The following is a 25,585-nucleotide window of genomic DNA, read 5'->3' on the forward strand; positions in this document are numbered from 1 at the left end:
CTGTTGCATTCAGTGATGGAAATTATGTGGCAAAATCACTTTTTAGACTTTCATGTAACTGGGTGCTCGAGGTTTTGTTTTTAATTAGATTTTCAGGTATTGCAATCACCTTTTAAAAATGCCCTAAAGTCACTGCTGAGACAGTAAAAGCAGCCTAGATGTTAAAAATAGAGGAAGCTGAACTATGGAAAGCAGTATGGCTTTAACTGTTTCACACCGAGAAACTCAAGTTGCCCACAAATTAGAATATTGGCAGTTTACAGAGACGAGGGACAAATGGTGCACAGCTTACAATCTCATAGAAACAATGACTAAAAAACCCCCATGTTTGAGAAAATGTCCCAGAAAATCTAAGGTTTCCTAAGTGAAACTTCACTAACTTCGTTTTCAGGTAATATGTAATTGTTGCAACCTGTTCCTCTGTAATATGAGCAGTGACAAACAAAAGAGCAGGCAGAATGAAAAGTCAAGAGACTTCCTATCCTGGGATGTACAATTTCACTTTGAGATGTGCAACCAGTTCCACCAGATCAAATGCATTAGTACCTTATGTGCTTCGTGTGGATGTTGGAATAAGGTCATCCATACAAGATGTAATTTATAAAAAGCACAAAATAAGCAGTTAGTCCACTGGTATCCTGGATATTACAGCGTTATGTTCCATTAAGGAAAGATATACCAATTATGGTGCCAGGGAATGTCGTTCTGTTTTGCCACAGTCACATTCAGAGGGTGATGTGCCTTTTTTTCCTTTCAGAGGAGAACTTTGCATTGCAGCGGGATGCAGGATTTTACTGCTAGCATTTTTGGGTCTGAAAATAGCACCCAGGAGCCATGAATTCGTGCATCAGATGGCTAAATGAGTCTTCTCATCAGTTATGTACATTTTCATTTCCTTTTTCCTGCTGTTTGTCTTTCAGGTGATGTTTTGTATGAACTCCTTCAGCATATCCTGAAGCAAAGGAAAGCTCGTATGCTCTTCACACCTTTCTTTCACCCTGGGAACTCTATCCATGCTCAGCCAGAGGTCATATTGCACCAGAATCATGATGAAGGTAACTCTGTTTCATTCTTACAGGAGCTGCCATTACAGAGGCCAGTACGAATTATGTCATTTTCTTGCTCCAAAGTTACTCAAATAAAGCTGCTTTCCTCCCTGTCTCCATAGCTTTGGAACAATCAAATGGTCTAGTGAGTCAACAAGCCCTTCTCCATTTATCTTCTATTATTTTGTTGTGTTTCCAAAGCACCTTTAGAAGCCATGCCAGATACAGATTAAAAAGCAGAATGTTTTATTGATCCTATTGATTCATTTTTCCTTACACCCAGTTAGGTAGACTTCATGGACTTTTAGTATCCTGGAGCAGCAGCTGAGTGCAGTCATTGGCAGAGCAAGGGAGGGCAGCCTCAGAGGGGAATATCCAAGTCCCAGTCACTTCAGCTGCCAGTCTGGCAGAACATCATGCCAGAGTTCCTGGCACTGAGCCCATCACACGGCTCAGCTGTTGGGCTGCTTGAGCAATTCCTGGGGAGAGAAGTGGGCTTCTGCAGCTTTTCTCTCATTTTTACCATCAGATTTACTTGCTTAGGTCTACTAGTGTGCACACATACCATGACTATCAGAGGTGCTGAAAAAGAATAATTAAGTTTGTGGGATTGCATATTTGAGCTTCTTCTACTATAAATTGGAAGTGTGCTTCTTTTCACTGGAAAACTGAGGTTTTAATTTCTTTAAAAATACAGATACTGATGTACTTCTTGGATTTCTTTGGTATATAATAGAAAATATAAAACTTAAGCTTTTTCAGAGGTCCTTTCCATTAAAGCATCAGGCAGAATTAATTTTTTTTCCAATTAAAACTTACTTAATTTTCAATTTAAAATCCAGGAAAAAGTAGTGTTACTCCTTTTTTGAGTAAACAGGAGAAGAGAATATAAGCGAGTTAGGATGTCTCCCTGTTCTCTGCTAACTGGAGAAAAGGTGTGCTAATTCTGTTTGAAATAAATCTATTTCAAGATTCAACATGGGATTGCAAGAGAAGATTCAGGGGTGCTGTCAGACCTCTACAAGGTGCCTGTGGCCAGTGGGAGGTAGCCAGAGTCAAATGGCACCAGCAAAACCCTGAAACTAAGCCAACAGTGGGACAGCAGCAGGTGGAATAAGGACACAACAAAGTGTTTCCCCAGAGCTGTGTAAATATTCCAGGTTAGATGAGGGTGCTGCAGGTCAGGATGAGGTTCAGTTGGTAGTTGTGCAAGAGACTGTATGTCTCTAATGCCCGCTGTACTCGGACCATCAGTAAAATCTCAGTCTTTTCCTCAAGCTTGGTCTTCATCTAGTCTTCACCTACGAGTGTTCCTGTTCTAAATTTCAAACAGCAATACTAGCTGCTCTCTCAGGCACTCCTACATTTAACATATGGAGAAACTTTGACTAGAGAGGATTTCACAGGGATGATCAGTTGGCCTTTCATGCGTGTCATTTAAAAAATAAGTCTTTTACAATCTAGTGATTAAGAAACAACTTAGATTTCTTCCTTACAATACTCTAGTTGCTGATAGTAACAGAGAATTCTGTGCTATTACTTAAAACTTCTCTTTATAATGACAAAAATTAGTTGTTGGTTTGCTCTGAGAGGAAGATAAGCAAAAGAAACTATAGCTTGCCTGCCACAAGACTGAGCAATCAGAAAAATCTGTGTGCCAAAAATTTACAGGCAGGTGAATTTGTTTATTTTGACATTACTTCTTCCTCCTGTTTCACAAAGTCACTTGGGAGAAACTAGCACAACTGAGCTTTCATTTTCCCTCAGCAAAATACAACTTGCTTAAAAAAGGAGAACGAATGTGAGGAGCAGAACTTAACCCTGACTAACTCACAAACTGTGACAGAGGGGACAGGTTTTACCCTGGCACTGTTTTGAGGGTTAAATTTCACAGGTGATGTATCTTTATTACAATCTCTCCTTACTCCAGTGATCTTTTCCATTTTCTGGCTCTTTTGCCTATTTCCTAATGGATTATACTTACGATCCTGCTTTTAAATGCTTTCCATTTAGTGGTTTCTTACTAGGCTTAAACAAAGGGGGTTTGGCAGTTCAGGATATTGGCTGGGAATGGGCTCTGTCCCTCAGAGGGATGAGCAATGGAAAGTGAATTACCTTCATCTCATGGTCCTTGTGACGGAGCTCTGAGTCATTTGATGGGATGCCATGCAGGAAGCTGACACTGTCATTCCCTGCACTTCTTTCGTTGGTAAGCACAGAGTGCCAATCTTTGGGACTGTCTTGCCAGGAATTGCTCACTCCCAGAGAAAGTGCAGCCCCACCCATCTCTATATGGATAGGTGAGCAAATTTCCTGGGAGGTGAATTTCCTCTCTCAGCTTTGTCTTCAAGACAAGAGTGTTGCTCATTTGGAATGAAGAGCCAGAGTGACTCCAGTGCTGCCTGAAATGATCTGCCATTTGTGCTCAACTTACAATCACCAGATGTGCCTAGGAATGATGAGGAGTTTTTTCTGTTCAAGGTCATTTGTGGCAGTCCTACTTGGAGCTGAGTTGGAATTGTTTTATGGCAAACAGCGAATTGGCCATGAGGGGATTCTTTTGCTAAGTACTTTAAGAAAAAGATCTTGAAGGACAGTGAACCACTAGTGTGTATCCATTTGTGGTGTTTCCTCTTCCCGCTTTTTCCAGAGTTCCTTGTTCTCTACTTTCTGTCTCCTCTGTCCAGGTTCAGTATCAGGGTAGTTTGGAAGCAGACAGGCAGGAACACCTCTGTTTGGAGTTTGTCAGAGCCAGCTAATGTTTGCAGAGAGCTTGGTGAAAAGCACAGCAGGGCATTCCTTTCTACTTTGAAGACAGTTGGTCCCTTCAGCCAAGGCATTAAATAAATAGGACAAACAACACAATATTCTGGTCTGTATTTGCAGGCCAAGAAAAAGCACAGTGCATTTGAATGTACAGTGGTGGGGGTGCATGGTCTGTAGAAGATAGGACACTGAGTAAAATTTGGGAGTTGGTTTTCTTTCTGTTGGGGCAAAGAAAGGAGGAAAGACAGCCACAGAGGTAGGTACAGTTGTAAATTTTTCCTCTTGGATCTTCATTTGGGCTATCCCACATTCACTGGCCAGTATTTAAAACTGTTTGGGTTTAAGCAAGAACAGTATATAACTCTGGAGTTTCATGTTCCCCCGCTGTTCCATTGTGTGTATCTTGAATAGCCCTTCAGATGCGTTCTTCTTGTCTGAGACCACAGGTGTGTTTAGTAAGTATTCTAGAGCAATGCAGGTTCTGCCCAAAATTCCAGGTTTTCCTGTAGACTTCAGTGTTCTTGTGCAGACGCTATGTCACTGCCTGGCACTACATTTTCTTGGGACTTGAGCTTTTCCTGTTCAGGCCTTTCCCTAGGTATGTGCTGATCCATCTCCTGATGCCTGCCTGGGTTCCAGAGCAGCAGGAGCCCTTTAGTCTTCACCTCGACAGGGTCTCCAAACAGGTATCACTGCCTTGGCAAGAGAGCAAGAGAATCATTTAATGTTCAGACAAAATGGAGTGAACGAACAGGCAGCCTCAAATAGGCAGCTACTTGTTTCAGTTATTGACACATACCCAGAAGTTTCCTTCTGTTATCACCCAAGGCTTTCAACAAACAGCACTGAAATTTGATCTTTGTTTTTCTGATAAAAACCTGTTAGTCACTGTAGCTCCGGTGGTGCTTTCCTCTTTGTCAGTATTTTCCCAAGTCAAAAGTGATGGCCTTAGCTAACCTGAAAGTTTGCACTGGCAAAAATTTTAATTTTGTGAGAGGATTGTTAGTGGTTTATCTCTATACTACTGTTAAGCATCACAGCTGGGAAAGTGTGTTCATGCAAAAGTGATGCTAGAAGTCCTCCTGCTGAAGAGATCTAAGTGCTTATATGGGACAATCTATCATAGACACCACAGACTAAATAAAAGAAGATGAAAATATCTTTATGAAGATGTAACAAGGCAGGGATAAAATGTTTGGTTTCATAAAGAGCTTCCTACCAATAGGGTTTTTTTAAACAACCCCATTCATATTTCAGACTGAGTTATTCTCTCCCTTGACCTAAGCCTCTACCATCTAAAACTTAATAACCAGTATTTTGCTGGAGACGTTTTCCTTTTTTTCCTTTCCCTTCAAACTTACAGTGCTCATCATGGTAGTAGGAGAAATGACATGGAGAGACATGAATGGCAGGAGATAAGTTTCAAAAAAATTGCGCAGAAATACAGCTAGTACAGCTAAATCAGATCTTACTTTCTTCACCAGTGTTCAGTCAGCACCTCAAAATGGGATTTCTCTTGGTGTGTTACCCAAGGAAGTGTTGTTATGTGGTGGTGGAGGGAGACTGTTTTCACTGTTTTCATTCTGTGTAGAAATAATAACTATCTGCATTTATGCAGTACTTTTCTGGACATCTGTAGGTAACGCAAATAAAAACCATTTGCAAGCTGTCAGCAGTAGATCCCATTCCTTGATCACAATATAGAAAGTCTGTATTTGTGGACTGTTTTTCTCTCCACAGATAGCTTTGTGCAGAGACCCTCGAGACCCTCCGCAGAAGCAGTCCACCACAACCCCCCAACCATTGAACTGTTGCATCGCTCGCGGTCACCCATCACCAACAATCACCGTCCGTCGCCAGACCCCGACCAGCGCCCGCTGAAGTCCCCCATGGACAACACCCTGCGTCGCCTGTCCCCGGCCGACAGGGTGCCGGGGACCAGGCACCAGCATGACAACAGCCAGCAGGAGCCCTATCCTCTCTCAGTGTCCCCGATAGAAAACAACCACTGCCCGCCTCCTTCCGAGGTGCTCCAGAAGCCCTCCAGCCCTCGCCAGGAGAACACCAGGGTCATCCAGCTGATGCCCAGCCCTATCATGCATCCTTTGATACTGAACCCCAGGCACTCCGATTTCAAACCACCGAGGTTGTCCGAGGATGGGCTGCACAGGGAGGTGAAGCCCATCAACCTGTCCCACCGAGAGGAGTTAGCTTATATGAACCACATCATGGTGTCTGTCTCCCCTCCCGAGGACCACGCGATGCCAATCGGCAGGATAGCAGGTAAGGGACATTCTCTAGACTACACCAAATTGATGCTCTTCATTCATAACTAGCCGTGCTTTGTTTTAAGAGTTTCTTCTTTCCTTTTGCTACTCTGTGACATCAAGAGTTTACTGGCATTCTGCAAGTTTCACTATATCTGTGGCTTAGGCAGTGCAATATTAATAAACGAGTTTCATGACAGGTAAGCAGAGGTGCAGAATGACTCGCCTGTGACCACAGAACATGTAATTGGTATTGAAATTGGTATTTGTATCCTGTCACTCGCTGCCTCTCCACCCACTAGCAATCCATTCATTTCCCAAGATACCTATCTCTGAGGCCTTGTTTTGCAAAGAGAGAGTTTTCCAAGAGTTCCATTCACATTAGTGCCCAATCCTATGGAAAGGAAGAAACCCTCTGTCAGCAGCCTTTGAAATAATGCAGTATCAAGCCCATTATGAAGCTGGCAGGACTAATGAAATACCACCTCAGAGTCCTACTTCTTAGCCTTTCCTGGGCTTCTCACATCAGGATTGTCCCTTTTTACAGAAACAAGCTTGGCTGTGTCCCACACAAACCACAGGCATTGTCTCACTTTTGTTATCGTAAATAACTGACATCACAGCTGAATCAGGAAGCTGAGGTTACAGCAAATGGTTTTTGTACTCCAAAGGGAACTGTAAATAGGGAGAGGGGGAAGGGGACTCCAACCACTTCAGAAATATGCTGGATGCCCCAGTAACCAATTTCTTTTGAGAGATGTAAATACACACCACACCCAGAAAGATTCCATGCAGTTGTGTCAGCAGTGACCTAATGTGATCCGCAGCTCCTGCGGGGTATTACACATGTCCACAGAGCTACAAACACCTTGTTCTTTTTTATCCTTACATGCCTTAAATTTGTTACAGATGTGGTGCTGCCTCAGCTTTAATGAGGAAGATTTTCTATTTTCTTAAGATTTGCCACTTTAAATTCCAAAGATACATATCTTACCTTCTAGTCAAGATCAAGCACAGCAAGGACCATGATCTGACTAACAGAAAGATGAACTTAATCCTTTAAATTTTTGCCTGGCTGACATTTGTCTCTCCTTTTGATTTTTATTACCCACAAAATTCTCAGCAAGTTAATAAATACATGTAAAGTTATGGCAGAGAAAATACCCTACTGGTCAAATCACTGGAGATTTCCTTCCCACAAAGTGTTGTTGGAAGATCAAGGCAGTTAATCTTTATTCTCCACAAGAAAACATTCTTTAAGAATAAACCCTAGTCTGAAATAAATGTAAGAAAAAATACGGAGAGTATGTGGTGGTTTAATTTTTTTACTTTAAACTTAGGAGTTTTCTTACATAGTTGGGAATCTTTGATTTCTGCATGTTGTTCAGTGGGTCCAGTGACACCAGCCCCAGTAATTCCCATGTTCTTTCTATTCCTATGTTGTTTGCTGGGCAACAGAATGCAATCCCTTGGAAATCTGTGCCTAACACAGTTCCTTGGCAAGTATGTGTAGCCATTAAAAGTGTTACCCAAAGGCCACACCTGCACACTTAGGTGCTTTCACTTGCAGACCCATGGCTTTGCTGAGACCCATAAGCAAGGATGGCATACCAGAAATAGCTGGTGAATTACTTCATGCCAGAAAAACCTGGAGTGTGTTCAAGCATTTGGTTCAGATGAGGGCAGTGTTTTATGGCCCAGGGTTGGGGAATTACAGAGCTTATGTTTAGATTGATTAGATTTCTGCTGATAAATTGGCCCGTGTACTTCCATCAGTGCCCAAGTGCTTTAATTGTAAAAGCTCACATGCCTCATTTGCTGTACAGGCACAAGCTACTGCTCCTCTGGTTGGATTGTAATGGCCCCTGAACTGTAGAGACACCTCTAAAGAGCTCACAGCTAATTTAAAGGTGATAAAAACTGGATTACTACCAAGCATTTAGACAGCCTGTGCTTCATGCCTGAAGCCAGCTTCACTGGAGCTGTTGAATTCAATGGCAGCATATTTAGGCCCCCTAGAAAGTACCTTTCTACCTGCTTCCTACTCATATCACAGCTCTTGTCAATAAGCGATTTCACGTCTTTTTTATGTCATCATAAATGTATTTTTCATCTCAGTGTCCTTACCTTTACTGCCATAGTTAACATGGAGGTGCTTGACCAACCATGCTTGCCACTTCAGTGTGAGGGAGACCATGAAAGGTATGAGATGTGGCTCTTAAACTGCAAATGTACATCAATGCAGATACATTCTTTGAAGGGGCTTTCTGGAAATCACTGACATTACTTCCATTTTCTTCATGAGGATGGCTGATGGTTGGGCACTGACAAGATTTACCAGTAGTCCAGTGCCAGAGCTGAGTGCTCAACTGTTCACACTGTTGAAAGAGCCTTGATTTCCTATGTCTTAACCAGTTGCATGTAGGTGATTTTCAGAGGAGTTAGTAATGAGGAGCTACTAGGGAAGTCTGGTAGGCTGCTGACTAAAACCTTAGCCTGTGCTCCAGAACATCTTCTGTTCCCAGCTCAGATGTTTTATATTGCAGAAAGCATTTTCCCTGGACTTAAGACACCTCACAGCCTCATTAATCTGTTGACTTATAGATTGAGTGTGTTTTTAAATGCAGCATACAATTAGTTGGTGCTGAGAAAGAAAACAATGTTTTTGCTTGCTGCTGTACACAAATGCTCTCTTTTCAGGGGGTCGATCAATACAATTCTGGACTTCCTGTCAGACAAAATAATGACCTCTACTCACTGGCTGACTAATCTTTCCTATCTTTTTATGTAATACCATTTTTCAAAATATTAATTTTACTGGTAAAGCACTTTCCCTTTTACAGCAAGGGATTTCAAGTTGAAGGTCTTATTATCTTTTCATCTAAGGCTATGTAACACTTTTCTAGCAAAGCCAGAGGCATACAGTATCTTTATTTTACTCATTAAGGTGACATATATTATTCACCATTGGCCAGAGTTAATTTTGAAAATTATGGTTAGCTATCTTCTCAACACAATATGCACAAGTCTCTTGCATAACTTTGTCACAACTGGAGGTCATTGTGTTGAGATGACCAAGAAGCAGGTTTGCATCCTCTGTAGAGACACCAGGCAAGGGATAAACTAAGTAACTCAGGCAACAGTAGTCATCTAGTTAACAGCATGTAAAAATATTAAAAATACCTCAAAAGGTGACTTCAGCAGAGCAGTGTAATGGAGAGTTTTCCCCACTGGAACTGCTAATTCAAAGCAGCAACACTTCTGGTAGCCAGGTCCTAACTTGGACTTTAGCAAGCAGGCATTCTATACATGGCTTACTTTTAGCTCTGAATTTTTTTCAGTAGTCAATCTTGGTTGCCCACAAACTGTCTCCAAGGATATTGCTCTCTCTCTGGGGGGTGAAAATAGATACCTTTTGTTTTCTTTTTTTTTTTTTTAACACAATTGCAGTTTAAATCAAGAGGGGCACCTCAAATCAGCCCTTGTGCATACTGGAAATTCTACTCCCCATGAACTTCTGACTGAGAAAGTTTTTTTACAAGTGTTTTAGGGCTTTGATATCTTGTAAAAGGTACTTCCCCAAGGTGCAAGATGCAGTTATGGGACTGTCCAACTATAACAGGGTTGGTTTCATCCTAACTTTTATCACATAGAGGTTGTCTTAGAAACATCCAAATTAATATAATGACATGGTGGTATTTACCTCACTTTTGATTCAGTCACATAAAACTCACGAATAAAATTCTGGATATTTCTTGTGAGGAGAAATACATTGCTGAGACTTCCAGCTCCCAGCTGTATACAGCTTTTTCTGTACCAGCTCTGGGACTGAAAGGCTTGTTCACTAATCCACACCATGCTGAAATGTAAAGGCAGGTGAGTCTTGTGCCTGGTGTTATCTATCAGCGTGCTGCTCTTATCAGCTGGGTTACCTTAGCAACTGGGCTGTATCTGACTTTATGAGCTGCTGGATTTGCTTCTTCCCCTTGAGGAGTCTGAGGAAAGGCCAGGCAATGTTTAAACTGTTGGGAGGCACATTGTCTACCCCTGTACTGGTTAGGCCCATAAAGCCATTGATGCTGTTGGAATGAGGATAGACAAGATTCTTACCCTAAAATCGTGACAGGGAGCTGCCTCCAGACTTGCTCGTGGTTTAGCTCAGCCTCTCCGTGTTCCACATCCTGAGAGTACAGGGGTGCAGCATGAACCCATGGATCTGTGGCAAGGAGGTGTAAGGGACATCTCAATAAAAACAGTCCGATGGCCAAAACCAAAAATGCAGTCCCATGGTGAGAGGACAGCTATGAATGACTCTCATTCTGCTAAAATCTACACAACAGCACTTGGGATGGGCGTAGGCTCTGAGCATGGGGAGGTCTTGCAAAGGGGTTAGATTGTTTTGTGTGGGGACAGAGGTTGGAAGGGGGAGATAATCATGGATTCTCCTCCTTTGTTTGAAAAATTACTTGTGTGGGAGGGGAAAAGACAAGAGGGGACAGTGGAATATCCCTTTCACAAATGCAGTCCTTAAAAAAAGTGCAACTCAACCAGTACTTTTTTCTGTTTATACTCTGGAGTTGGGCTGAAAAGCTTTTAAATGAGGATAAGAAAAACTCAGCTGATTGAGCTGTCAGATTTGTAACAACAGACATTTAGAGCTTAAACATCAAAAGACACCAAACTTCAAACCACTGCACCTCAGCAGTGTCTCCTCACTACTTAGCTACTAGGACCAGAGCCCCAGTGCCCACATCTGCTCCAGATGTGTCCATGGAACCTTTACAACTGTGTCACACTGTAGGATGATTTTTGGGGTTTTTTAACTCATATACCAGCAAAATCCTTTGTCCCAATGCACCACATTATTATTTCTAATGTGTTACAACACATTAGTTTCTTTTTCTTTCTGTGTAAAACAGTCTACAGGCACAGTTACTATGCAAAGGCATATGCTGGGTGGTAGGGAGGGAGGATGGGAAAGGAGGCAAAGAACAATTATGCCTCTGTAGTGAAGAGGGTAAAAATCAGCATCAAAGCACAACTTAGAAGTTACAGGTTTTGTAACTGATACTGTTAGCCCTCACAGAAGGGCTGGAAAAATGATGAAAAAGTTTAAACTGGGTACTATTTAAAGGCTTTTAAAGAATAATGCAGACATCAGGCACAGTCAGCCACAAAGGTAAATCCCATTTAACATAATCTGCTATCTTGGTATGATAAGATCACCCACCTAGTGGATTGAGGGAAGGTGGTGGGTGTAGTTGTTCTGCATTTTAGGGAGGCTTTTCATACTGCCCCTCACAGCAGGGTGGAGTTGCACGGCCCTGGGATGAGCACTGGGTAAGGAACTGTCAAAGGGCAGGGCTCAGAGGGTTGTAGTGCAGGGGGCCACATCACAGCACATGGGGCAGGGTTCCACAGGGCTGTTCTACAGGGCTGTCCCACAGGGCTCACACAGACTTTGGGGGCAGCTTTGCAGCAGCTGAGCAATTTCAAGTTACAGACTGGCAGCCTAGAGAAAGCCAAAACAGTGGTTCACTTTGGCAGTTCTAAGTGGTAGGGGGTCAGTAGCTGTTTTCCAGGGAAATGACCTTCCTTCTTGTAGGGCAGCAGCTCATGCAGATTGGAACCTTGCAAGAACATGAAAATCCTGGTGTGATGCTGGCCTGTCACTCCCATTTGGATATGACAATGATAATGTCACTGGCCTCGTTTCATCACTTGCTCTTGCAGTCATGTACACTTTTACATTTCCACTACATGCCACATCTCTTGGAGCCCCTGTGGAAAAGCCAGACTGCTGGAGAGACTGCAGTGTGGATGAGAGTCAAGCTCATAGAGCTCATATTCATAGGAGTTTTCATTATAACCTTGAGACTCTTCTTAGCATGGCATTAACAATTAATTTCAGCATGAAAGTGGGCCTTCCCTGCCAATTTAACTAATGACACTCAAGCTAAAACAATGGCTGAATAGCAATAGCTTTGATAGATGGTTGTAGACTTTCTGTGAAGTGTCTTGCCTCAAAGCTCTCTCCATTCTTACTGCACAGTTACAGGAGCAGAAATTGCAAGCAGGGTTTGTTCAGGTCTGCTCACAAGCCAGGCCTGACCAAGCCAGGGGAAAACTCAGTCGTTTAGATTTCATTCTTCTCATTACTGCACTGCAGCACCCATTTACATCCCATGGCTAGACAGATAAGTGGGTTCAGAGTACCCTAAGCATCCACTGGGGTCAGCAGGATGTTACACTCTTTTAAGAAACCTGCCTTTTAATGAAAACAAGTCCCGTCTTTTCCCTGTATACTGCACAATTCCTTCAGGCTAGTGGTGTTTCAGTAATTCAGATTTTCTTCTACAAAGCAAACTTGGATCACTTTGAATCCTCTTAGTTAAACCAGGAGAGCACACTGTTTGTTTACAGTGTAGACACTACACTTCACTGTCTCCAGAGACAGCCTATTTAAGTCTGGCTTTAGTACCAATCACTTACAAGCGGCACACATCAGTTTACATTAATTCAAACGCAAACCATTAAACTGGTAAGGCTGTTTGCCATGGAAGGGAAGGGAAGGGAAGGGAAGGGAAGGGAAGGGAAGGGAAGGGAAGGGAAGGGAAGGGAAGGGAAGGGAAGGGAAGGGAAGGGAAGGGAAGGGAAGGGAAGGGAAGGGAAGGGAAGGGAAGGGAAGGGAAGGATCTGATGTCAGAGAGGCTGTGACCTGTTTGTAAGAAGTGTATGTGAACAGGCAGAAGCTGAATTTCTTTTTCAGTCATTGCCTTTCATGAGCAGTAAAGCTGAGGAAAAGCCATAGGAGAATTAGAGACAGTTTCTTTAACAGGACTCTTTTCTACCATTGTGGTGGAGCAGAAAAAGAACAGCACTTGAAGATAATACTGAAAATGCCCATCTATTTGGTGAGGATGAGGGAATGGAACAGAAGAAGAGGACAGGAAGAAAACAGACTGTTTTTAATACAACAGTCTTTAGCTTTCAAAGTCTTAATCTATCAAATGGTCTGTGACCCATCTATTACATATTCGTTGTGATTTCAGTGCTCTTTTCTACAACCACATGAGGTATATTTTGGATCCTCCTTTCCTGTACAAGTTTTTATTGCCAAAGACAGAGCTTGGCCTCATCTTGCTGTGTTATTTTTACAACCTCACAGCACAACTGTTAGCAGCATGACAGTCTCAGGTTTCTGCTCTCCTTCTGCCTGATCTCCCACTCAGCATTTGGGTACAAGACAGAAGCAACATACAACTGTTGTATTGTGTGATCTGGCAACCTCTTTACTCCTCCCCAGCTTGAATTTACTGAGCTGAACAAACAGTTGTCTGTCAAGAGGTTTCTCCACAAAAAAACATTGGCTTTACCATAGCAGCTTACCATCCTGCTTTCAGCAGCCACATTCACAGAAAGAAAACTATTTTCCCTCAGTGACATGGACATGGATTAACAGCCATAGATGCCCAGGATGGGCCATCTCAGAACTGGTCAGTGCTCCCCCAGGCCTCAGAGCCATTTGAACCCTTAACCATGAGATTTGGTTACCTTTTTCTTTCGGTTTTGTCTGCTGAAATGCATATGTTGTGGATAGATCTTGAGGCTGGATTGTATCTCAACACGGCATAATGCTCCTGCAGCATGTCTGTTAAAGAAACTCCCCAGCTGGACCATTCCAGGGACACTGACAGTGGCATTCCCAAGGTCAGAGACTTTCTGGGACTGAAGGCCCTTCCCCAGCTCCAGAGACTGTGAATTACATCTGTTCATCATATTGACACCATGAGCATCACCACGTTGTCTTCACACACACTTCAGGTGTGCTTAGAGAAACCAGAGTGCCAGGGAACTTACGGGGTTCTGTTCTTTAGTTTCAGTTGTGAACAGCCATTGTTTGCTTCACTCTGAACAAATGCAGCTGAAACACAAATCACCTTGTAAAATAAAGGGGGCCAAGCTTGGGAGAACTCTTCAGCTGGTAGAAATCACAGAACCATTTAAGTCAAATGATATCATGCTGGAGAGATTTTAGGCTAACCTACACAGCAAGGGGTAAGGCCTCAGCTGAAGTCAGAGGGAGTATGACAACGTTCCTTTGGCATCTCTTCCTGCGTGGAGCCATGTTGGGTTCCAAGGCAGTCATCAGCCAGATCAAACATTTTTTATATAATGCTCTTTGGCACAAGATGTGGGTGGGTCTCACAAAACATTTCTGTGGTTATTGGGAGGGTTTTGTTCGTTGCTACATGAAGAGGGCCAGCTCTGCACCATGGGCCCCATTTAAACAATAGAGGGCTCAGATACAGCGTGTGCTTTAAGTAGTATTTCAGTGCAGGGGAATGTTATATCCTGAACAAAAGAGGGTTTTAGCATGCGTATCCCTGTATGGTTAACAGCATCATTTAGTCCTAGGGAGTACAGATGTGAGACCTCTCACTACTGCAACATGAAGATGACCTTGGCCAAATGATACTGGAGAAGTCATTTGTAATGGCTGGACAGATATCAAAATACTAGGAACCTAAGATCCGTAATGTTTCATTTACAGATCATTCTGAGATGGTATTTCAATTCTAAGGGATATTCATTACTGTCATATAGCTATTAGGAAGTATTTAGATGCCAGTATTCTTTAGGTGTATATTCAGAAGACTGTGCCTAATCAATTAATAATAACATGGTTTTATTAGCAGGAGTGGGAAACTGCTGCCTCTTGCACATGTAGGACAGTGCTTATGGCAGACAATTTGAGAACCACCTGAGTACTCTACACCTTATCACTACCTTGTGCGTAACTATAAAAGTCCCTGTAGAAGCATTAGCTGCAGGAGGAAAGTTGTAGCCAAACCTCCCCATCTGAAGCTGCAGCTTGCCCTAATTCCCAGCTAATTACAGAGTTCAGACTTGCTTAGTATTACAGCTGAGAAAATGGTAGGGCATGGAAGTGCCAGTGTTGTAGGAGCCCTTTCCACTTTGCTGGGCCATTCACCACCTTCCCACTCCAGCTATACCACCTTAAAGCCTCTCAGTCCCATCTCTATCTGCAGCTGAATCTCTGTAGCTGCAGATTATACAAAGTTCAACTATCTGAGTTCACTTTAAAAAAAAAGGGTTGTGTGTGCTAGGGGGAAATGATGTTTCCCTATGCTAGGAAGGCATAGTTGCTTTCTAAGTAATCCTATTTTAGTCAAAAGGCAGGAAATCACAGCATGCCCAAACAATTTAGGTGCCAGCCCTGACTCAACTCTCCAACTGAATCTCCCACACTTCTGAACTTGCTTGGCCTTGGCCTCAGCAACATTCATGTGCTTTCTTGCTATTATTCACTAGCCAACACACACTCTGTGGAGAGTCCCCTCATGCAGCAGCTCCTTTGGAGGCCTTCTGGCAGCCAAGGAAGAGATTGAGTCTTCATGGAGTCTTTTCCACCATCCAGACTTTCTTCATACAAGTGATTGTCATTTACAGAACAACCATCCACGTACAAGTCCTTCTCTTCATTTCCTCTATCCTTCCTAAAAATACACATCACACTTTTGACCTTCCTGGAGAATGCAGCTTTGTGTGTCATAGAATCGTAGAGCATCCTGAGTTGGAAGGCACCCACAAGGATCATCAAAGTCCAGCTTGCCAGCCCAGCACGGGGCAGCCCCAAGAATCCCACCCTGTGCTTGAGCACATTGTCTGTCATCTGGAGCAGCTTTTTGTGGAGGTGCCTCTTTTCCTAGCTGAGAAGCTCCTTTAAAAAGTGTTTTCTAGCATTGCCTCTTCTTGGGTTTTGACCAATTTCACAGGCTTGCAAATGGGCTCTGCTATAGTCCAAGTTCATTACAGTCTCTAAGAGTTACCAGGTAGCCTTGATTCATTGTCTGTAATGTCCTAGTAAAGATGGTCTCTACTGGTAGATTATTAAATTGCTGCTCCTCTGTCAGTCAGTGAGAACCCTGCAGGACCTCATGTTTTTTACTATGCAATCCATGGAGAAAGATACGTAGGGCAACCATTTCTGGTTAAAAACAAACAAAAACCCCTTGAGTGCCTGTGCTCAAATTCCTCAAAGTGTCCCAAGTGAAACTAGAAGGAAGGCAGGCTGCTTTAGGTCCTGTGCAAGCAGAGCTCGTACATAAATAAAGTGTGCTACAAAGATAACTAACTGTGTGCTCAGAGCTCCCAGCTCTGGGGAGAAGAAATGCAGTGAGCTTGAATCTTCTCTACTGGTGCTTAGTGCTTTTTATTTCTTATTTGCAGTGGCTTGAGACACAGTTACCACAGTTGCCCTGATGCTCAGTAAATTACTGCAACTGAGTCATATATCTAAATTTGCTGATAGACAGACAAATTATTTGAAATCAAGTTTTTAAGTGGTTGTAGGAACCAGAGTTTTCAAGGCTTTTTGGATTTACTGTTGAAGCAAACAGCAGTCTCAGATACTTGGGTGGTTGGGGTTTTTTTTGCAAATTCCACCAGCCTCTTAATACCTCTGCAAGTCTGAGCAGCTCTGTCAGTTGAGAATATGGGATGGGGCCCTTCATCACTTATGATTTTTCTTGTGAAGATCTCAAGATGCAGATCTGAGTTCTTCTCATTTGAGGTGTATTTATATTCAAGCTTAGCCTGAATCCATCCTAAAAACTAAGTGAACAATAAAAAAATAAATCTACACTTGAATCCTACCTCTTCTTAGCATCTGAAGCTCTCTTTGTTTTCACCTAGACATCTCAGGTTGATTTTTCTGTGTGTTTCTTTGGTTTTGTGTAGAAGGGAGCCAAGGGTGTGTGTCTGAATGTGAGTGAGAGAGATTAAAAATAACATTGCCTATTGCAAATAATGAGGTGAAAGTAAAGAGGAATGTAAATTGTATCTCTGCAGAACTGTAAATATGAGCTATAAGGTGCTGTAATTGGAGGTTGTCTGCCCTTAGTTGAATATTCAGGAATATGACCAAGCCTGACATTGACTGGCCTCTGCAGGAGCACCATCCCTCCAGCTGACCCCAAGGACTCTTGCACTAAAAAAGACATTTTCTATACATTTCTTGCATTGAAAGGGTTCTGGAATGAATTGCATGTGTGTCAACGAACCATCTAAGTGGGGCCTTGCCACCCTTTTATCTGAAAACCTCCCACCATATTAAAGAGTACAAACCAGAAGAGCAGTATAATCTCCCTTGAATCATAAATGAAGTCTAGAAAATAAGCTTTTTTCTAACGTGTGTCTGTGTGTGTACAAAAACATTGACAGAAAGGCAATGTAAGAATTGTACTTTGTGAATTTGTGAGAGAGGAGATGACAGAAGTTCAAGTGGTAGCCTTCAGCCTTAGTTTTCAGACCTCTCACTTAGCCTAGGGAAACTTGTGCCCAGGTTTCATTTTTTAAATTAAAACCTAGAAAATCTCAAATGGGGATGGACATTCTTCTGTGGAAAATGTTTTTCTGTAAAAAATGTTAATGGAAAAAGGTTTTTCCAGCCAAAAATCTCGTCTCTTGCCTTTCACACTCCCCCTCTTGTAGATGTCATGGATGAGGTGACCATCAAGGTAGGTTTCAGCTAGAATGGGAACCTGCAGTTTTTGCCAGATGTCATCTCTTCAAAACAAACTGCTTCATTCTTTGTAGGACTGACAGGGAGAGACTAAAGCAAGGGCACTGGCAAACTAAGCTCTGGTTTTGGAGACAGTACTGGTGTCAGAGACACTCTTTGCAGTTTGAAAGTGGAAAAATAACGTTAAAATCTCTATCCATTTTGGGTGTGCTCACTAAACATGTTATTCATATCCTTTCTCAAAAAGTATTCTATCTTCTCATGTCATCATCCCCATTGTAACATGTGCCAGCCCCAGACAGACAGACAGGAATAGAAAGACAGGCTGACAAGAATCCATTTTAGCATTTAGAAACTGGATTTCTTTGGTTGCCATCCCTTGAACAACTCTTAACAAGGCGTTTCTCAGAGGCTGGTATAGCTTTCAAAGTAAAATGCAACCCCACAGCTACCTTAGAAATCTGGATAGCTGAGCTGTGAAAACCCTGTTGTTTCTGACAGCAGCAGTATCCCCAGCTCTGTACAATTCACATTCCATTTTCCATATTCCCAGTTATTCTGTGCTGCACACACACACATTGCAAACAGGAAGTAGGAGCAGCTCAGCTCTTGGCTTCCTCAGTCTCAAGAGACTGCCATGAAACTGAAAAACACTAAACTAAAACTTAAGTGTCTGTTAGACCTTTAATTAGCGACCTAAGGAGTGTTTGCCAAGAGGAAATTTGAATTCAATTATCCAAATAGAAAGTATTTAACCTCTCAATAGCACTCAAGTAATTATAATACTTAGGTGTTGTTTCTTTTCAGGAACCTTGAAAAGTAAAACAAAAAATCAAATTGGAAATGGGAGAAGCTGTCAGTTTTATGTCACATGGGGTCTACAAAGGAAAGCTATAATATTGCTTTAGACTCACATGTTAGCACAGAAAGGGGCAGCCTCGAGTAGGGAGAGCAGGTTGCAGGATTCGTGATTTCTCCACTTGAAACAGCCAGCCACAGCATCCGGGCCAACAGTGTGAGCTTTATGTGCTTCAGTACAACCATAAACACACAATTAAGACCAGCAGGTCACCTCACACAGCTTCTGCTGAGATGGAGATGCTCTGTCAATGTCAGGAGAACTGGGATGCATCAGGAGTATATTCCAGTCCATTTGGCAAACATTACTTGGTACCAGCCAAGCCATTTTCATTTCAGGTCACAGCAGCTGTTTCAGCCCTGATCCCAACTGTCCTTTCACTACATATTCACCCAAAAAGTTTCCAGAATTAATCCCAAGAAAAAAGAGGAAAAGTAATTATTTTCTTGCTTCTGTCTTCACAGACTGTAGGTTGCTTTGGGATTATGTTTATCAGCTGCTTTCTGACAGCCGGTACGAAAATTTCATCCGATGGGAAGATAAGGAATCCAAAATATTTCGGATAGTGGATCCCAACGGGCTGGCCCGTCTGTGGGGAAACCACAAGGTAAGGAAGCAATGCAGTTTTACTCCTGCAGCACTTTGCCTCTTGTAGCATCAAAGGATTCAGTTATAAATGGGGAGAAAGAAGAAAGGATGGCTTATAAATTACTGGTGGAAAACTGTAATCTTTTATTCTATGTACCCTAGAAGTACAAAGCATCCATCCTGAAGCACTAAAACCTATTTTTCAAACAGAGAACTTGTTGGTTTGGTTTAAAGGTCTTTAGTTATAAATGCATGTAATTATAAAATTACAAGGAGTGCAGGAATTAAGTCCTTCTCTCTCAAGGCATCTTATTTCTTCTTGAAACCTGATGCTGAAGATACTCTGATGAGATGCAGTTTACAAGGAGCTCTGTACTACAGAGCAGGAGCTTTCTGTGTTCCTGTCTGCAGCAACTCCCAGATTCCACATGCTGCCCTGGAACAGACACCAAATGCTGCAGGATTATGTACTTCCTTCTGAGAGGGCAGTTCCTGCTTTATTCTGTGGAAAGCCATTACTGATTTTTTACAGTTTGGGGCTGAGTTATGTATAGATATTTCTGTATATGTGTATAAGTATATTCATATGAATGTATGAATAGTCAGCATGGATTTACAAAAGGGAAATCATAAGCACTGTGATATCCATCTACAACAAAATGATTGGCTCAGTGGATTCAGGGAGAATGGTGGATATAGCTTATCTTGATTTTAGAAAGGCTTTTGAGACTGTCTCATAGCAGCTTCAAAGACAGACTAATCAAGTATGACATAGACAAGAATACAGTGAGGTAGACTGAAAACTGCCTGATCTGCTGAGCTGAAAAGATGGTGATCAATGGCACAAAATCCAGTCACTAATCATTTTACCCCAGGGATGATTCTGGGGGCAGTACTGTATGCCCCTTAATGACCTGGATGATGGGACAGATTCTCAGACAACACAAAACTGGGAGGAGTAGCTGACACACCAAAGGAGGGTTGTGCTGTCATCCGTGTGGTTCTGAACCTGCTGGAGATACGGACTAATGGGAATTTTATGAGACTTACCAACTTAGCCAACCTGCAATAATTGGGCCATGCCATGATATCTCATGCTGTGTGTCTGAAACTGAAGCTCCTTCAGACCATTGGCCACTTGGGCAACAAAGTGACCTTGCAGCACATAAGAAATGGAAGAAGCACACACAGTATGTGAGAGAGGTTCCCAATGAGGAGTCTAGATTTTGCAGGGAAAACTTTGTCCCTGTTAATGTTTCATTGCCACAGGAACTCTTGATGTGGCCTCCCTTAGCAGAGTTATTGTAGTGAGGGCAAGAAGAGGGAGTCTGCCCTTACTGGCATTTTAGGCAGGTGGATTAGTCTCCTTTGATGAAGCCAAACTCCTGACATGGAGGCTCCCAGAACAAAAACATGCTTCTACTGGTTTGGTGTTATTTGCCCGTGGCGAGACGGCTGTTTACACTCGTGCACACACAGCTCTCTGCTGGGAGTCTGTGCCAGACAGAAACCACTGCTCCTTGGACCAGAAAAATGCTCTTCATGTAGACATAACATAGGGGGCTGATCCTGCTGGGGGGCTGCCCATGTACAGCTCTGCCAGTGGCCATCACTTCTGCCTTGTGATACTCAGCTTCAGCAGGGCCATCTCCTTTGGGGGCTTAGGAAGGTTTAAATGAATCATCTCACACTTCAGTATACCTCAGTGCTCTGGCCATGGCCCTTGGGGCCAACAGCTCCCAGAGTGAAGGGGAGGATCTGTCACAGAAGCAGATGTACAACCCAACTGGCTTCTTGATTTACACGTGTGTAACAAGAGGAGAAACAGGCTGTCAGTCCCCACAGTGCTCTGTGAGCATGAACTAGTTAATGGAGGGGAATCCCGCAGGAACAGTGCTCCAAGCAGGGATTCCTGACAGATTCAGCCTATTAGCCACTACTCCCAGGCTTTTACAAAAGGTGTTTGCATTAAGAACGGGCCTGTCACATCCCACTTGGCATGAGTATCTCCCTCCACCTAATGTCTTCTCTTGTAGTTAATTAAGTCTTTTGTAATCTGTGTTCCAAGAAGCTGTAGAAAAACCTTGCTTGGAATTTTTGTTAGACTCCTTGCTTAAACTGCCCTGCGTGGAAAGAGACCAACAAAACCTCGGTGATGAGGGCTGTGGGGGCAGAACAGGCCTGCAAACAGCAAAAAAAAGTACCTGTAATTTCTTGAACTGTCTTGGTTGCTTTAGGTAGCTGTGATAGTTCTACAACTCATTTTGGGGCTTAGGAAGGTTTTAATGAATCATCTCACCACTTCTTTTCCTTTTTTCTTTTGAAAAAAACAGAACAGAACAAATATGACCTATGAGAAAATGTCCAGAGCCCTACGCCACTACTACAAACTAAATATTATCCGGAAGGAGCCAGGACAAAGGCTTTTGTTCAGGTAATTTTCTTTCTTGGTCATTTCTTTCTATGGACAATTAGTTTTTGAGGATGCAGGATAGAACTGTGTGTGGGATACCTCATTGCCACAGTTATAACACAAGTGAAGATGGCCATACATTGGTAAAAGCTGTCTAGAGCAGTGCTTCCCAGCTTTCAAGGCAGCCACACCAATTCACAAAAGCACTGGCCTGTCTCAGTGATCAGTGGAGACAATAGAAGTCTTTTCATTGCTTTGTGGAGGCTGTGCCATTGTTTAAGATAAGTGATTCAGCCAAACTGCTGGAAAACCTACTCGAAATGGACTTCTGAAACACAGCTGCCAGTGAAAGCTGAGCAGGGATGAGGCATTTCCTCAAGGGCATCGAAGAAGAGAAGCACGTGATGACCTTGTCTTGGGTGCTGCCTTCAAGGAAGAGAGGGAGTTGCAAGAGCTGTTCATAAAACCCAACCCATCAGATTGAATGATACAATCAAGAATTTAGGAAACAGCCTGAAACAGCAGTAAAGCAGGGAACTACCTGTACAAACTTTAGTGCAGATGGCACAGAGTGAGAGCACTCCAGTTCTCTTCAGACCACACCAGCAAATCCTAGTGCATGTCTGACCCTCAGAGCACTGAACTCACACAAAGACTGCTTTGCTGTCAGTGGCCTGCATCTAGCAGCGTGCTTGGAAGTGATAGCAATAGGAAGGCAATCCTGGAATTTGTTTTCTTAAATAGCTAACAGAACTGCATTAGCATTCAAACTGTCTTCAGCTGAAAAGGGTTCTGTGGGATGACTTGTTGATGTTAGCTCTTAGAAGGAAACATAGATATGGGAAGGAGAGTGAAGGAAAGAAGCAGTCATGGGCAAAGTCAAGTGCTCAGTACTAACTTTTTTTTCTGGTGGAAAGTTAAGACAAGGTTGCTCCATCAGTACCAAAGGTGCCTGTATCTCTGTGATCTTGTGTAAAGAATGCATTGCCCTGGGGGAATTCCTGATGCTGAACACTGAACATGCTTCTCTTGAAGCCTTCCCTTCAGTAGGGACATACACAAAACAGGAGTCCATCTCTTCTCAACCAGGCTGCCTCCCAGGCTGCCTCGTTTCTCAAAACCATTGTAACTTAATGCTCTTGGAGACCTCAGTTCCTCTGAAAGACTTGGCCAAACTGACCAACAGATTCAAAGGTCACCAGAGAGCATAAAACTTGAGCTATATAAACTTCATTTCCTTTGGAAACTAGGAAAAAAAAACCAGCAAAACATTTCTTTGCACAATTCCCAATAAAAACTTTTTGATGTTGTTTTCTTAGACCTATTTATATCTGAAGAGAAAAAGAACAGCTGCAAAAAATCAAGTCATTAATGTGCCTTTCTTGGCTATTCCTCACAAGCACTGAAATAATAGGCAATACGACTAAACGTGCAGGCAGTTGTCATCTGCAGATATCTGTATGGAGCTTTAAGTAAGAGGGAGTTAGAAAAAAGATTTCTAATAGGCTGGCTGGGTGTCTTCACAATAAAATAGGTCACAGATAGTATTTCTTAATTTTCATGCAGTTCTAGGTTGGGTTGTTTTTTGTTTGGTTTTGTTTTTTGTTTTGTTTTGTTTTTAATATAATGAAATGCTATTAGAAATACCCACACTGTGGTTTTCTTGATGTGACTTAAGGCACAGAGCAGAAGGAATACCCAAAATCCTGCAGTGCAGCTCACATCGGCCCATGCCCCACATGGAGAGGAGGAGGGCAGTGGGACCACTCTGTGTTTTGATTTCATCCTCATGCAAGATCAACAAGACAGTCACAGGGTTTAAATCAGGGCACAGTCTGGCCGTGGGCTTTGGGGCATTCTCAGTGTGTAGCCAGGCACTGATTCACCACTCCTGCATATGAGTTTTTCACCACCGTAACACCGTTTGTAGCAGCAGCATTTTTCCAGCAGTGACACAGCAGTGAGTCATAGCCCTTCTTTTTTTTTTTTCTTTCCCTAAATGCATATATGCACATGATTTCCAAAATTAGAAGGGATGGCAAAAGGTTAGTTCCAGGCTATGCTGTGTGTTTGCTGAGAGGCTCCAGCAGTGAGCATTCTGAGTCAGTGATAGTAACGAGGCTGCTGTTGGTTGGTTTTGTTTTCACTGGGGCAAGGATACTGAGCACGTCATCAACCTGAAGTAAAATCAGCTCTTACAATTAACACATTTCTTAAAGCTGCATGTTAACCAGTACGTTGTTAATGAAAGACTGTGAAATTTTGTACCACTTCCAGCATAAACATCTTTCATCCTAATTTCTCCAGAAGTGCTTGGCAGTTGGGAAACTGATTTGTGTTGAAACCAGGATTTCATCCTTCCTATGCCACTCTGTCTTCCTACACCATTAAATTGAAAAGGAAAAAACAGAATCTTTCTGTGCTTCCTCTGTGCAGTAATACACAAAAGCATCCTGGCAAAAACCAAGACTGCAGAATTAAACTGCAGGCTGGTGGATGTCCTTTCTCATTTCCTGCTGCTGCCATGCCTCCCCAGAGGCAGTTTCTGTCTCCAGCACCCTGCAGACTTACTGCCTTGAGATGCTGGTGCTGGGAGCCATGGCATTCATTACAGAGGATGCTGCCTCACTGCAGTCACACTTGCTACAATCACACAGGAAGAGACTGTCCTTGCTTACAGTTCCCTAGCCCAAAACCTTTTACCTTTAGGGCTTTTTCCATTTGCTGGAACTTGTTCTGACTTGGACCTGGGCTTTTTCCCCCTTTATTCCTTTGGTGTTTCATGTTCTTCTCACTCAGCTACACGCAGGCCTGCACAAACCAGTAGCCCTGTGCCTCCCCACACCTTGCAAGGGCTTGTGCTTTGAAATATGCTGATCATAAAGACCTTTCATGTCTCTCTCACCAGACACCACACATGAGTGTACCTGGGCCAAGCTGTCATCTGACATGACAACAGCAAACAATATGAGGGAGAAAAAGCAAATACTATTCTTTGGAAAAAACTATGGGGCTTGGTTCAAATTTGGGCTTTCAAGAAGCCGGGGTAAATGCCAGTGATTTTTTTGTTTCCTTTCAAGGTATGGAGGAGGGAAGACACCTGGGGAGAAGCTGCAAAATACTAAGGCTTTGGGAGGATACAGCAAAGATTATCTTGGGAGCTGTGTAGAGCTCAGAGGTCTCAACAACTTGAAGAAGGTAAAAGCTGAGACCCCTGAGAAATGCGGCCCTTTCTCTGTTTTGCAGGTTCATGAAGACCCCAGACGAGATCATGAGTGGCCGGACAGACCGCCTCGAGCACCTTGAATCCCAGGAACTGGATGAACAAATATACCAGGAAGACGAGTGCTGAAGGAAACAGGTGCACCACCTCTGTGGGTCCAGGGGAGAAACATCTGCCCGACGGCCGGCACGGTTTGGGAGGGGAGCAACAACACAGGAGCAGTACTTGAGGTCGCCGCTTAGCTTGAAGACCACGCAGGACCTGAAGCACCTTAACAAAACAAACTAACAGGCAGAAGTGGTGCTGGCAGGAAAGCAAAGGGGAGAAAGCCTGGACTTATGCACTACTTCACTGTTCCTACAAAGTCTCCCTTGAGTTTTTTCTTTCTTTTTGGTTTGTTTCAGTTTTGGGGGTTTTTTGTCATTTTTTTTTCCCTAATAAACATGCAGTTTGACTTTCCTTATCTCACATAGGACAAGACATCAGATTATGCTTCTTCTTTTTTGGTTTTTTGTTTTTGGAAGGCTTTCCTATGGAAATAGAGTGCTCTTATTTTCTGTGCAAGTCTCATGACACAACACCGCATAAACAATAGCAACACAGAAGGGATTTGCTCAAGGCTTCCAGTTTGCTTGGATCAATTTATACGTGCTGCCACTGGGAAATGTGTTGAAGCTACCAAAAGAATTTCTCACACATACCTGTCAAATGAAGAGGAGACACCCTTCACACGTAGGCTGGGCTGTCATCCCAGCATAGCTTGGGCTCACAAAGAGTGCTCCGAGTGGCTGTTAACTGCTGGAATATGGACCAAAACCAATCACCTAAGTGCTCCGGAGAGGAGAAAAATAAATGTGACAAACCTCTGCAAGTGA

The 25,585-nt window shown here is 42.9% G+C and overlaps 1 protein-coding gene across 2 annotated transcripts in view; it reads left to right on the plus strand.

Moving 5' to 3' along the window:
• The window catches only part of ETV6 (ETS variant transcription factor 6), a 123,030-nt gene extending 97,840 nt beyond the window's left edge, over window positions 1-25,190 (plus strand). For both annotated transcript variants that reach the window (XM_063395332.1, XM_063395330.1), the window contains 5 exons: window positions 921-1,055; window positions 5,553-6,095; window positions 18,951-19,093; window positions 21,408-21,508; window positions 24,734-25,190. In XM_063395332.1, the coding sequence (XP_063251402.1) occupies window positions 921-1,055; window positions 5,553-6,095; window positions 18,951-19,093; window positions 21,408-21,508; window positions 24,734-24,839 (1,028 nt within the window). In that variant the 3' untranslated portion in view covers window positions 24,840-25,190. The remainder of the gene's footprint in view (window positions 1-920; window positions 1,056-5,552; window positions 6,096-18,950; window positions 19,094-21,407; window positions 21,509-24,733) is intronic.
• The last annotated feature ends 395 nt before the right edge of the window (window positions 25,191-25,585 follow it).

Source organism: Prinia subflava, chromosome 4, assembly GCF_021018805.1.
Source record: "Prinia subflava isolate CZ2003 ecotype Zambia chromosome 4, Cam_Psub_1.2, whole genome shotgun sequence".
In the NCBI taxonomy this organism is placed as follows: Eukaryota; Metazoa; Chordata; class Aves; order Passeriformes; family Cisticolidae; genus Prinia; species Prinia subflava.